Below are 12725 nucleotides of genomic sequence, written 5' to 3'. Positions count from 1 at the left end.
TACTCCACTTCCCCTCCCCCACCCCCACCCCCACCCCCACTAATCCCCCCCCTCCCCCGACCCGGGCCAAACCATAGCTTCTTGGAGGCCAGGAGAAATTAGACAGCTTTCAAAGTTTGGGTTTTTGTTTGGTATGACTGAGGGGTACTGGTTTGAGAGAGAAATGGTACACTGACTGTGACTCTCAGACCAGGCCCCTGGGAACGACTTCCCGGAGCCTGGGACGCTCACGCCGCAAGCACCTCGGGGAGGGCTCCACCCTTCCGGCGCTTCCAAGTTGGGAGCCTCGAACGCCACGAGGGTGGGGCCTCGCGGACGCGTGGTACTGACCATTCTGGATCCAGTCGCGACGGAGGGACGACGACGGGGAAAGGGGTGCGAAGGAAGGACACAGGAGAGGGCGGCTGAGGGTAGAAGGGCCCGGGGCTGGCGATGGAGCTGTACCTCAGCGCCTGTTCTAAGGCTGCCAGCGTCGCTGCCACCAAGACGGCCACCAGTGGCCTAGCCTCGGAGAGCCAGCAATGCGGAGACGTGAGTAGCAGCCAGCCCGGCGTCGTGGTCCTTGGCCCGGGCTTCTGGCCCTGTGGGGCGGGGGCAGGGATAGCCACCGACCGGTCTCGCAATTCCTAACCGCCCGCTTCTGGCGCCCTCGTGCGGCGCGGCCGGTGGTGGTGGCTTGGGTTGCTGGCCACAACTGGCTGTGGCTCTGGGGGCGAAGAGTGGGCGGTGTCCGGGGGAGCGGGAGGTCTTCAGGGCTGTCTGGTACGGCGGGACCCTTCGACCTTGACCGTGAGAGTTCATTTGGTTGGAGTAGGAGTACATTGGCCTAATACCTAAAAGGAAGGACCAAACTCTCCCAATTGCATCTGACAGGGCGTGCACAAAACCCACTTTCCAGGGGTCGGAGCGGGTCAACTACTGGATCTGCCTCTTGGGGTCAAGTTGCCTATGATCCCAGGAAGCAATACTTTATACTATACTACGAAGTTAGGTGAAAAGGTAAAGTAATTTTTAATTGTCTTACATTGGTTTTCTTTGCCCTTTGCTACTTGCTGTTAGATACAGGAACTACATCATACAAAGTCCATTAAGGGAATCTGCACTGATATACAGATGAAAAAGATAACCAACCTCATATCTAACCTAAGATATTGCTTAGGATGCCTATCAGGCAACTTCATCTGTATAGTTTGAACAGAATCGTGGGCTAGAAAGTTTAGATTCTTAGCTCTGTCTTAATTTATAATTTATGGAACCATATTAACATGTCTTTATACTATCACTTTACATCTACTTATTTAGTGAGGTTTTATTGCAAACATATTTGGTTGAGAGGGGGAAGGTTATCAGGGATAGCTGGATATTTGATTGTGTTATGATTTTAACCAATAATAACTTGGACAAAACTCTAATTACAGAACACTTTCCTACTATTTTATTTTGAGTTGCATTCTATTTCATATACTAAGTGAGAAAGAAATGAAGTTGAAATGAGTTAACATGTTCAGTATTTAACTAATGACTGCATGATTTGCCCCAACTTCCTCATCCAGTTTTTTCCTCCAATCCAAAGCCTCAGCTTTTTCCACTTGGGGTCTTTTATACCTACTCACACACACTACATTAGTATTTCTGGGCCTTTGTTCCTTTGTTCTGTGCCTTGTCTCCCAAACCTGGCATATTCTTTCTTCTTCTGCCCAGTCTATGAATCTGAACCATCTTTCAAGTTTCTTTCTGAAGTATGCTAGCCCCCAATTAGCTGTATTTCCTTAAAATTTGCATTGCTCTTGGTTTATATAGTTTCACTCAACAGTATAATTTTATGTTTATAATTTAAATCATACTGGGGTATAGTATGCTTCTCTCAAACTCTTTCATATTTTTAGTCCTCCATACCTCTACCCTCAAACCTCCCCAGCCTTTGACCCAGTAACTAATGCTGAAGAAAGTTCAGTGCATTCTTTTTCAGTGGTTCTTTGATCAATGTTGAAAAAAAAATTATGGGAAAGAATTCTGAGTGACCCCGTGCCCTTCTTCTATCTATGATGTCATCAGAAATAAGCCTCCCCCCCCCCCCGAAAAAAAGGGGGGGGGGACCTGGGTGGCTCAGTTGGTTAAGTGTCCAACTCTTGGTTTCAGCTCAGGTCATGATCTCACAACTGGTGAGTTCAAGCCCTGCATCTGGCTCTGTCCTGACAGCAAGAGCTTGTTTGGGATTCTCTCTCTCCTTCTCTTTCTGCCCCTCCCACTTCATGATTCTCTCTCTCTCTCTCACTCTTTCTCTCTCTCTCTCTTTCAAAATAATTTTAAAAAAATGAATAAGGTCCCTTGGTATTTGATACTTGCCTAATAAACAGCTTTAACCTTACTGATCTTAATAAACTTATTTCTTAAAGTAAGTTTTGTTTTGGGGTATCTGGCTGGTTCAATTGTTAAACGTCCAGCTTTGGCTCAGGTCATGATCTCACAGGTTCATGGATTTGACCCCCACATTAGGTTCTGTGCTGACAATGTGGACCCTGCTTGGGATTCTGTCTCTCCCTCTCTCTCTGCCCCTCCTTGCTCATGCTTTCTCTCTCCCTCTCTCAAAATAAATGAGCTTAAAAAAAAAGTATGTTTTTTTCTGGAAAATATCTAATTTTTCTTTTTAAAAACAAATTTCTTCTATTAGAACTAACTATGCCACCTCGCACTGTTAGACTTAGTCACATCCAAACAAACTAGCTTTCCTAAAACATGCTTGAAACCTCTAATATCCCTTCTGTAGGCTAAGTGTAAACTTAGCCCTGTCTATTGTTTGCTTATTCAAATATATTGTTTGCTGAATTACCATTTCTGTCAAATAGTAATTCACTTGTCAATTACTTTTTTAAAATGTGTCCTCTCTATATTCTTTATTATATTCATTTCCCCCAAACTATCTTCATTTAATCATAATTAGGCACCAGACTGTTTCCCTGGAGAATGACTTTGTGAGATCCTTCTTTTTCTTTCAGTACAATCTCCTCCATAAACTGGTGCTTTATGTTTATACTTTTAGTTTGTGTGTGTGTGTGTTTAAGGGAAACTAATCACTTTAATTGACAACAGAATGGTTACGCTGGCTCCAATGAATGGATATGTCTAAAAGGTGTTCTTTGTTTACAGGTCAGTAGCCCAAGTTTGGTCTTGAGAAATATACTGCCATCCCAGCTAATGTTCAACATCTCTTAGATGTTAACATCTTTAAAAAAAGATGTCAGTATCTTAGAAAAATATGATCGGTCCACTCCTTGACTCATGATTGTTGATTGTTCCCCTTACAGGAAAGATATGGTCTTTATATCTGGTCTCACTGAATTCAAAACATTGTCCAATGGGATTCTTTTCTTTGCCTCCTCAGAGAAGCACTGGTAACTGGGGAATTCTGCTTTATGATTTAGGGCCTTGGAAGAAATTGAAGCCTGGTGTCAAACAAGAGGTCAAAAACTTATCAAGGAGGCTTTTAAATGGAAAAGGAAAGCTAGCATCCTATCAGGTTCCCGCAGCCTGCCCCTTTGCCCACATATGAAACATCCTCCCACCTACCTTAAAGGAGTTCTTTATAGGGTCCCACCCGGCCAGGCTCAATAGTGTTTGGAATCTGACTGTGGTGGCTACTGCCAGACTGAACACAGAGGTCACAAATTGGTACCTGCAGGCAGATCTGGGTTGGTGCACAGTGTGTGGGGTCTTATCAGTCGAACTGAAGGCCCCAAGCAGCACAGGCGCTCTCAGGGTCCCACATCTTACGCACATTCCAGTTGCCTTTCACTTGAGACAACTCCTGCTTTGACAGTACTTTAGACTAGAACTTCCATTTTTCTGGGCAAGAAAACTTAAAGGAAAGCAGAAAGAAAGAATGCAAAGGCAATATCAGGACAACTTCCACACCCACTTATATCCTCCACTTTTTCCCTTTGAGAAATTCCCCCATAACCCATTATCCCACCCTGCCATTGAAAAATGGACTAAGAACTCACACACAAAACAATCCACCTCACTTTGGTAATGTAATTTATAAATGAGAGTAGATAATTCATCTGTTTTCTCTAAAGTAACAGAGAAACATGACTGTTAGCTGATATTTTCCTTCTTTTATATGCTAATGATTATTGTATAAGGTGGTATTTGGTCTTTACACATATGAAGAAACTTCAGTCTTATCAAGATCTATTTTTTGACGTTTATTTATTTATTTTTGAGAAAGAAAGAGAGAAAGGTAGCAAGTATGAGTTGTTGGTGGGGGGGGGGGAGCAGAGAGAGAGGAGGGAGACAGAGAATCTGAAGCAGGCTGTGCACTGTTAGCACAGAGCCCAATGCGGGGCTTGAACTCACAGACCATGAGATCATGACCTGAGCCTAAGTCGGACACTTAACAACTGAGCCACCCAGGTACCCCATTATCAATATCTTTTATAATTGGTTTTTCAATATGTTGAACTTTGTAAGACCTTGATTTTTTTTCCTAACTGTAGGATTCAGGGATCGTTGGGTTTCTTGCCTTAGATAAGACCCCCAATACAAAATAACTCTTTAATCCATTATCTTTAAAATCTGATTTTTACTCCTACTATTTTTGTTAAAGCTGTTTCTGGAGAGTGTTATGCTAAGTGAAATAAGTCATACAGAGAAGGACAGATTCCATATGTTTTCACTCCTATGTGGATCCTGAGAAACTTAACAGAAGACCATGGGGGAGGGGAAGAAAAAAAAATGGTTAGAGAGGGAGGGAGCCAAAACATAAGAGACTCCTAAAGACTGAGGACAAACTGAGGGTTTATGGGGGGTGGGGAGAAGGGTGGGTGGGTGATGGGTATTGAGGAGGGCACCTGTTGGGATGAGCACTGGGTGTTGTATGGAAACCAATTTGACAATAAATTTCATAATAAAAAATAAAAATTAAAAACAAAAAAGCTGTTTCCATGAATCTTGATAAAAGACTTCTATTTTCTTCATTTTCAGTTTATTGATATATAATCACAATATTATCCCTTTATACTTTAAATGAAGTGAGTACATTGACCTGGAAGAGGGAGGAGGAAAAGAAAGTTTTAGCTTTCTTTATACATTAAAACAAATTTTATCCTATTCCCTTTCTTTCCTTTCCCTTCTTTCTTCTCTGGCTCAGGGCCAAGGACTGATGGAGATCAGAGAAGGAATTAATTGAATGAGAGTAGGTTTTTAGAATAGGATCATGTGGAGAAAAGAGGGAGAGATAATAAATTTATGTTACCTAATCCAAGGCTTTTCTGTTGCTGATTTTTCTCCACACCAGATTCTTCATGCATGCTTTACTTTTGATGAACAGTGTAGTCATTTCAATAGGTTAACATTTAAAAGTGAATTTCATTAGTTTTACCTTTATAATATTTTTAAATCTGTGTTTACAGCTTTTTCGACCTTCTTACGGTTTTAACCTGACTGATCCTTACTGTCGACTTTTGGAAAACCAATATAAAAGTCTCCATGATCCACATTTAAGAGCATACTATAAGCGCAAAGATATCCTGAGAAGATTAAAGAAGGGTGGCTATATCACCAGCAATAATAAAGTGGGTTGAAGATTAATTCTTTTTAATCATTGCAAATTTCTAAGACTTGATAAGGCTTGCTTCTGTACCTTACAGCAGGGTGTGGGGGGGGGGGGGGTCTGTATCACCTTTAATTTGGTCAGAAGAAATACTTAATGGGAAATTTCATAAATTACTCAGTATTTGGGTCAAAGGAAATCAGACAATCGCTTTTTTCTAAATGAAACTACTTCTTCCCTCACCTTTTTTCTTTATACCATCAAAAGATGATTACCAAATAATTTGGGGAGGTAAAGGTAATTTTCCCAATTGTATCATAGTCCTCTTTCTCTGCCTCTAATGTCACTATATGCTTGTCAAGGATTATGTCCCATACACTTTTTAAAAACTTGAGACAAAATAGGAACCTAGCAAAATCAGTCTGATGGAATATTGATGGACTATATTCTTACTGGGGCTGAACATTTTTATTACATTGGTCTTTTAATAACTCCAGTTGTGGGTACTAAATCCTCTATCATGGCATAATGCATATTAATAAAGTAATGGTTTGGAAAAGATATTTCCTCTGGGTTAAAAATTATAGAGAGATCCTGCTTGAAAAATTGTTAGCATTTTATTACTCTTAATACCAAAATATTATCAAATGGTATTCCATTACTGTTTTTTCCTCCAGAAAGTAATTGTTAATGATTTTTAAATATTTGTATTCATAAATTTTTGTTGTTATTATTTTGTTTTGTTTTTTAGATTGTATGTACCTTGAGGGAATTGAATAAGTACAGGCAATATCTTACCAGTTTAAAATTAGACTTTGAAAGAAACTATATGAGAGATCAAGTAAGTTAAATACTTAATATGGTTTCTTTACCTAGGATTTGGAAGAAAGCTTTCTTTGTATGCAAAATATTTTCTTTTAATATTTTTACCTTTAATTTTGACAAACTACTTTTTCCAAATAAAATTTAGAAGAGGAATAAATAATATTTTGTGACCAACACAGTTGCTATATTGAGCTAAAAAAAAAGGGACCAAGTCATCTATTAATATGCCTGTGGTAGCTTACATAATTTAGTAATAATTTAGCAACTCAGACATGTCACTTCTACCTGAGCGAGGACCAATAGGAAGAGTCTATTGGGCTAGCAAGATTCTTCATCTGGAACCCCCAAAACAGTGGGAATAACAGGAGAGGAAGTATATGATAGTTATAATGTCCTACAGGTGACTCAAGAAACATGTACATTGTGTATGTGTACCCACACACATGCAGCTGTGTTCATTCAATAAAAAATGTTATTAAAGGTGAAGTGGAATGCCTTGATGTAGAATAAGTGGGTATAGATAGTGACTTCCTTTCAATTTTTGACTCAAAGTTTGTGTGAGAGTGTGTGCACACATGCACATGTGCATGAGTGAATTCGGGTTTTAGGCTCGAGTGAGTTGGATAAAAATGAGAAATGTATGTGTATGTGTACTTTCACAAATTTATGTTCAAAGGTTAAGAGTTGTAAAAGAATGATAATGACTTCTCTATACTATTAAATGTTCTATATTTTCCCCAATTTCTCTCCTATGCCTAGAGCTTCTCTTCCCCTTCTTTCTTATTTTCACTTAACTTTTTCAGAATAGGTAGAAAAATATGATGAAATATTTATCATTTATTTTCCGAGAAAGACATCTTTATTTTGGGTCAGTTGTCCATGTCTATAATAGGTTTAAATGCAATTAAACAGAAGCAGCTATTCACAAAGTACTAAGCACTAAATAAAAAGGCATATCGTAGGACAGTTTTATTTCTGAAGAATGCAAAAAGATTTTGTATACATATATATGTATATCTATCTATATTCACATTTATGTACATATATGTCTATGTGTGTATATATGACATACTTTTTTCAATAGGAAATGCTTGCAAAGCAAGTAAATAAACTACAGGAAAACAATCAAATACCTAGACGTTCTGATGTTGCACGGTTCCAAAATTGGTTGTTACAGGAAGACACCCAATCTATTAAGGACCAGGAACAATTAATAAGGAACAGGTAAGATTGAAGTTAATGCATATTTTATGTATATATTGTAGACCCAAATATGGAAGAAGATACTAGAAAGAATTGAAAGTAGGAATTTTTTTAGATAACAAGACACTATTTAACTCCACTACTGTCCCCACTATGGAGAGGAAAGGAGACCAAGAGGTACAGGAATTGGGAAATTATGGTGGCAAAGGTATGAAGAGGAATTTCTACCAGAGAAGACAGGGTTTCTGGGAATCCAAAAGGTAATCCAAGCTGATAACTGAAGAACAAATCAGATCCAAAACCTTTCCTATTGTAGGAGATGAGGGAAAGTATCTTTAGCACATGCTTCTTTTTTTTTTAATGTTTGTTTACTTATTTTGAGAGAGCATGAGCAGAGTAGGGGCAAAGAGAGAGGGGGAGAGAGAGGGAGAGACTCCGTCTCTCTGCTGTCAGTGTAGAGCCCAAGTGGGGCTCGATCTCAGGAACCATGAGATCATGCTGGCTTGAAGGTCTATGAACAGAGCTGATAGAAAGTCAATAAAATTCTTGTAGTTTAAGAAACAAAAACTAAGCCAGAAGGTGGTTTTGGAATATCAAAGCAGATGAAGCCGTCATAAGGGAAACAGCCAATACACCTTTACTTGTATTTGCACTTTTACTTAGATATTTGGATATGATAAATAGGGAATTAGAACTTGAGCGTACAGCAGAAGAGCAACACCTGCTCCGAATGGATAGAGAAGAAAGACGACAGCGAGAACACACAAGAAGAAAACTTAGTCTTCGTAGAAAAATTGAAGAGGTGAGATAACAAATTTAAAATATTGAGAGAAAAACTGTATACAACTGTTTCATTTGTAACTAGTTGTCTATCATAGTTCCTGAAGTCATTTCAGGTCTGAATCATATATCCCCATTAATCTTTCTTCACAGCTATAATATACAAGTTGTTACCTAAAATAATAAGGCTGATAGCACAAACTATGTATATGAACCAATACCTGCTCTTAAAGAGATGATTGTGAAAGTTACTAGACACTATTTAACTCCCCTAAAGTCTTCATTGTTGGCGGGGAGGGGGGGAGATTTTTAATTCAGCTTTAGTAAAAAATAACCATCTTGCATTGTTAATAGGACTGCAGTAAGGAAAGCCCATCCTAAACCCAATGTATGACTTTCATTATGCTTGACCTGATGTCTGTTGGGCCCCTGACGTGTTCTAATTTGCTTGGTGGTGGTGGGCAAAATACAAAGGTTTAGTGTGAGCATGTACTGATTATGTAACTCCGTGCTCCCTAGGAATGGAAGACAAAAGAGATGCTACTTCTGATGAGGATTGGAGAAGATGTTAAAAGAGAAGCTAGGATAGAGGAACAACGGCGTCGCAGCAGAGAAGAGAGTGACAGGAAGGTGGGGTGAGCTTTAAAACCTCTAACTGGGACTGTTTGAGGAGAAGCTTTTGCTAGTTTTGGTATTTGAAAGTACACTTTGTGAGATAACAATGGACCAGTTACCCCAAATGATATACATTATACAAAACTGAAAGCTACGGATATATTTTGGCTATATTATATTCTGACTATAATCAAAAAAGTGCTGCCTTATTATTTGATACAACTGCTTTTCACTTTATCTCACGACGTAAACTAGTAATTGTTCTAGGAAAAAAATGATAAACTGATTTTTCTTACTCCCAGAATTTCTTGGGAAAAGTTCTCAATATTTCCCTACCAGCTAATTTTTTTAGAGTAACTATTTTTTATTTTAAATGATACATAATATCTTATGATTTAGAATGTAAACCAGTGTAAAGAGAAAGAAATTATTTGTAATCCTAGCACCACCTATTGTATGATACATGCACACATTGTGTGATATTTCTATGAAAATTTATTACAATAAATAAATTCATGTTATTACACCTTACAGGGTGTTTTGTAGATTGCTCTTTCATTTAATAAAAAAACATTGACAACTCTCCATGTGGATTAATACTTGTCTAAAATTACAAGTATTTTCAAAGCTTATTGGTTTTTATTTTTATTTATTTATTTTTAAGAGAGAGAGAGAGAAAACAGGGGAAGGGCAGAGGGAGAGAAAGAGAGAGAGAGAATCTTGGAGGGAGAGAGAGAGAGAGAGAGAGAGAGTGTCTTCAGCAGGCTCCACACTCAGTGCACAGCCCAGCACAGGGCTTGATCCCACAACCCTGGGATCATGACCTGAGCCAAAATCAAGAGCTGGACACTTAAACGACTGAGCCACCCAGGCTCCCCTCAGTAGCTTATGGTTGACAAACTAGATGTAGTATAAGATATACATAATTTGGTTATATTGATATATACTGCTATGTAATATTTTTTATTAATGTAAATTTAAATATGTATGATAATCTTTTATTCTACTTTGGTACATATACCTTTTAGTATTTTCAAGGTTCATACGGTGAGCTCAGCTTATCTCACTTTGTTGTAATTATTATTTTCTAATAATCACTTTTTTGCAATGGGAACTCTCTCCAAACTGACCTTTTTGTTTGCTTCCAGACACTTCTGAAAGTATCTGGTTTGTAGAGCAACAGAATGTCCCAGGTCTCCCCTTTTTGCCTCATGCCAATTACTATTCAAGGAGTCCTGACCAATTTTCGTGACAACCAGTGCAATGGGACAAGTTCTGGCCCTGGAAGTGCTTTTAGACGCTACCACTGATGGTAGACATGGTGACAACACAGGAAGCTTGAGCCATGTTCATGGCAGAGAGATATCTCAAGTATTGATATTTCCAATGGAGTTATTCTAAATTGTTTCTCTTGAATTGTGTTTTAATAGAAGTTTTCAATTCATTGGTGTATGCTTCTTAATATTTTAATATTTTTTTCAGATTGACACCATTTTATATTGACATACATTTTACTCCAATGTATGGGCTTAAATTACAATTATGGAAATCTTTAAAAGATTTTGCCTTTGTATCTTTGTCAAAAATCAGTTGTATAGTGTATTTTTGTATTCTTTTCTACTCTTTGAGTTATGTCTATTACACTGCTTTGATTACTGTACCTTTTATAGTTCTTTAAATCAGTAGTGCTAACCTTTTAAGTTTGTTCTACCATTTTAAAGTTGTTTTGGCTAATCTAAATCCTTCACATTTCTGTATAAATTTTGGAATCCGCTTTTAAGTTTCTACCAAGAAATCTTACTGAAATTTAGATTAGCATTATGTTGATTCTATTGGTCAGTTTGAGCACAGTTGATCTCTTGATAATATTGAGTCTTCCAACTTGTGGACCAAATATTTCTCTCCAATTATTTAGGTTTCCTTAATTTTTGCAGTTTTCAGGTCTTACACATCTTTTGATAGATTCATCCCTAGGTATTTCATAATTTTTATGCAATTATAATTGGTATTTTTAATTTTAAATTATGATGATTTGGTGTTAGTATCTAGAAAAGCAAATTTTTTATATTCATCTTGTAGTCTGCATTGAAAAAATCATTCTAGTAAGTTATTTCTAGATGCCAATTGACATTCTACATAAATGATTACGTTGCCTATGAATAAAGGTAGTTTTATTTCTTTTCTTTGGATGTTTTTTCATTTTCTTGCCTGATTGCACTGACTTATAACCCCTGTTATAACCTAGAATAGAAAAAGAGATAATGGACATTATTATCAAATATTTCTTTTGTCCCTTCTCTCCTCTGTACAGGCATATATTAATTAGGTTGCTTGATGTTCCACACCTCACATATACTCTTTCATTCTGTAACTTTTTTTCTCTCAATCTTTCCTTTTGGATGGTTTCTTTTCCTTAATGCACTTTAATTAATCTCTTCTGCAATGTCTATTCTGCTATTAATGCATATCTTATATTACTCATCTCATACATTTAAAAAATGATTTTGGTCCTTTTTATATCTTCCATGTCTTTTCCTTACCTTGTAAATATATGGAATACAGTTATGCTCTAGTATTATTACCTTTAATTCTAGCATTTGTATCATTTATGGGTCAATTTTAATTGATTGATTGACTCATTTTATGGATCATATTTCCCTGCTTCTTTATATGCTTGGTGCTTTTTGATTAGATGTCAGATATCATGAATTTTACTTTTTGGATGCTGAATATTTTCATATCCTTCTAAATATCCTTTAACTTTTTTCTTGAATGTAGATAATTTCTTTGGAAACAGTTTGTTTTAAGTCTTGCTTTTTAAGATTTGTTAGATGGGACCAGAGCCATGTTTAATCTTATACTAGTTATTCCTCACTACTGAACCAAGACCCATTTTAGTACTCTACCCAATGCCCTGTGACTTAAGACATTTTTCTGGAGTGGATGGTGAAAATAGGCATGATAGACAGGTACCAAGCACTTTTCTCTCTAATCCTTTAGGATGGCCTTTGTTTGTTTCCTCGCATACCTGTACTGATCCATTCTCTTGCTAAATACTCTAGGGAACCCGTGGAAGATCTCTAGGGTTCTTTCTCTGTGCAGTTATTTTCTTTCTGGTACGTCGAGGGTCAATATTAGCCCAGAAGCTTAAGACAGGAGTGACTGTTGATTTCCAACATATACTCTCACATTTTAAGTGTTTGTTTTGCATTTTTAAACAGAAAGCTGACATTAATTTTATATATCTTAATATTTTAGAAACAAGCCCTTCTAGAGAAAAAAATGGCTTATCATTTACAAAAAATGCAAGAAAATGGCTTTAAAAGAGAAGAGATGAGAAACAACACACTTCATTACAGAGGACAAGATGGAACATATAGTGAATGTGAGAATATTAAAAAGCTGATGGAGCTATGTAGAAAATGCTTATCTATGTATTTACGTAAAAATCCTTTCATAAAACTCTGATTGCTTACAATTGCTATCTGCTTTGTGTTAGGCACAGTTCTAGGCGTTTTTCTATTACGGTTCAAGTGGAAAAATAGACATATATGTAAAAATTAAAACAAAGTAAAATAATCTTATCAAGTGGTCTAGTAGCAAGCTTGTCTATTCTGTAGTTCTGACTTCCCTATACTAAAAATAATGTATTTTTTGCTACTGAAACTTTAAAAACTTTCATGTAAGGTAATTGCTATTTTATAACCAACATGGTATTCTACTATTTTCCCAGCCATAATGAATAGACAGT

The 12725-nt window shown here is 37.2% G+C and overlaps 1 protein-coding gene across 5 annotated transcripts in view; it reads left to right on the top strand.

Moving 5' to 3' along the window:
- The first annotated feature begins 349 nt into the window (after positions 1 to 349).
- FSIP2 (fibrous sheath interacting protein 2) overlaps positions 350 to 12725 on the top strand; it is a 99948-nt gene continuing 87572 nt past the window's right edge. For 4 of the 5 annotated variants that reach the window (XM_060622291.3, XM_060622290.3, XM_060622288.3 and 1 more), the window contains exons 1-8: positions 350 to 531; positions 874 to 999; positions 5412 to 5573; positions 6303 to 6392; positions 7461 to 7600; positions 8243 to 8381; positions 8879 to 8989; positions 12233 to 12359. In XM_060622291.3, the coding sequence (XP_060478274.3) occupies positions 433 to 531; positions 874 to 999; positions 5412 to 5573; positions 6303 to 6392; positions 7461 to 7600; positions 8243 to 8381; positions 8879 to 8989; positions 12233 to 12359 (994 nt within the window). In that variant the 5' untranslated portion in view covers positions 350 to 432. The remainder of the gene's footprint in view (positions 532 to 873; positions 1000 to 5411; positions 5574 to 6302; positions 6393 to 7460; positions 7601 to 8242; positions 8382 to 8878; positions 8990 to 12232; positions 12360 to 12725) is intronic. The other variant, XM_060622289.3, reaches the window with a different exon arrangement.

Source organism: Panthera onca, chromosome C1 (assembly GCF_046562875.1).
Source record: "Panthera onca isolate mPanOnc1 chromosome C1, mPanOnc1 haplotype 2, whole genome shotgun sequence".
Lineage (NCBI taxonomy): Eukaryota > Metazoa > Chordata > Mammalia > Carnivora > Felidae > Panthera > Panthera onca.
Note: the sequence above shows the minus strand (reverse complement) of the source record. Positions and strands in the feature narration are given on the sequence as shown.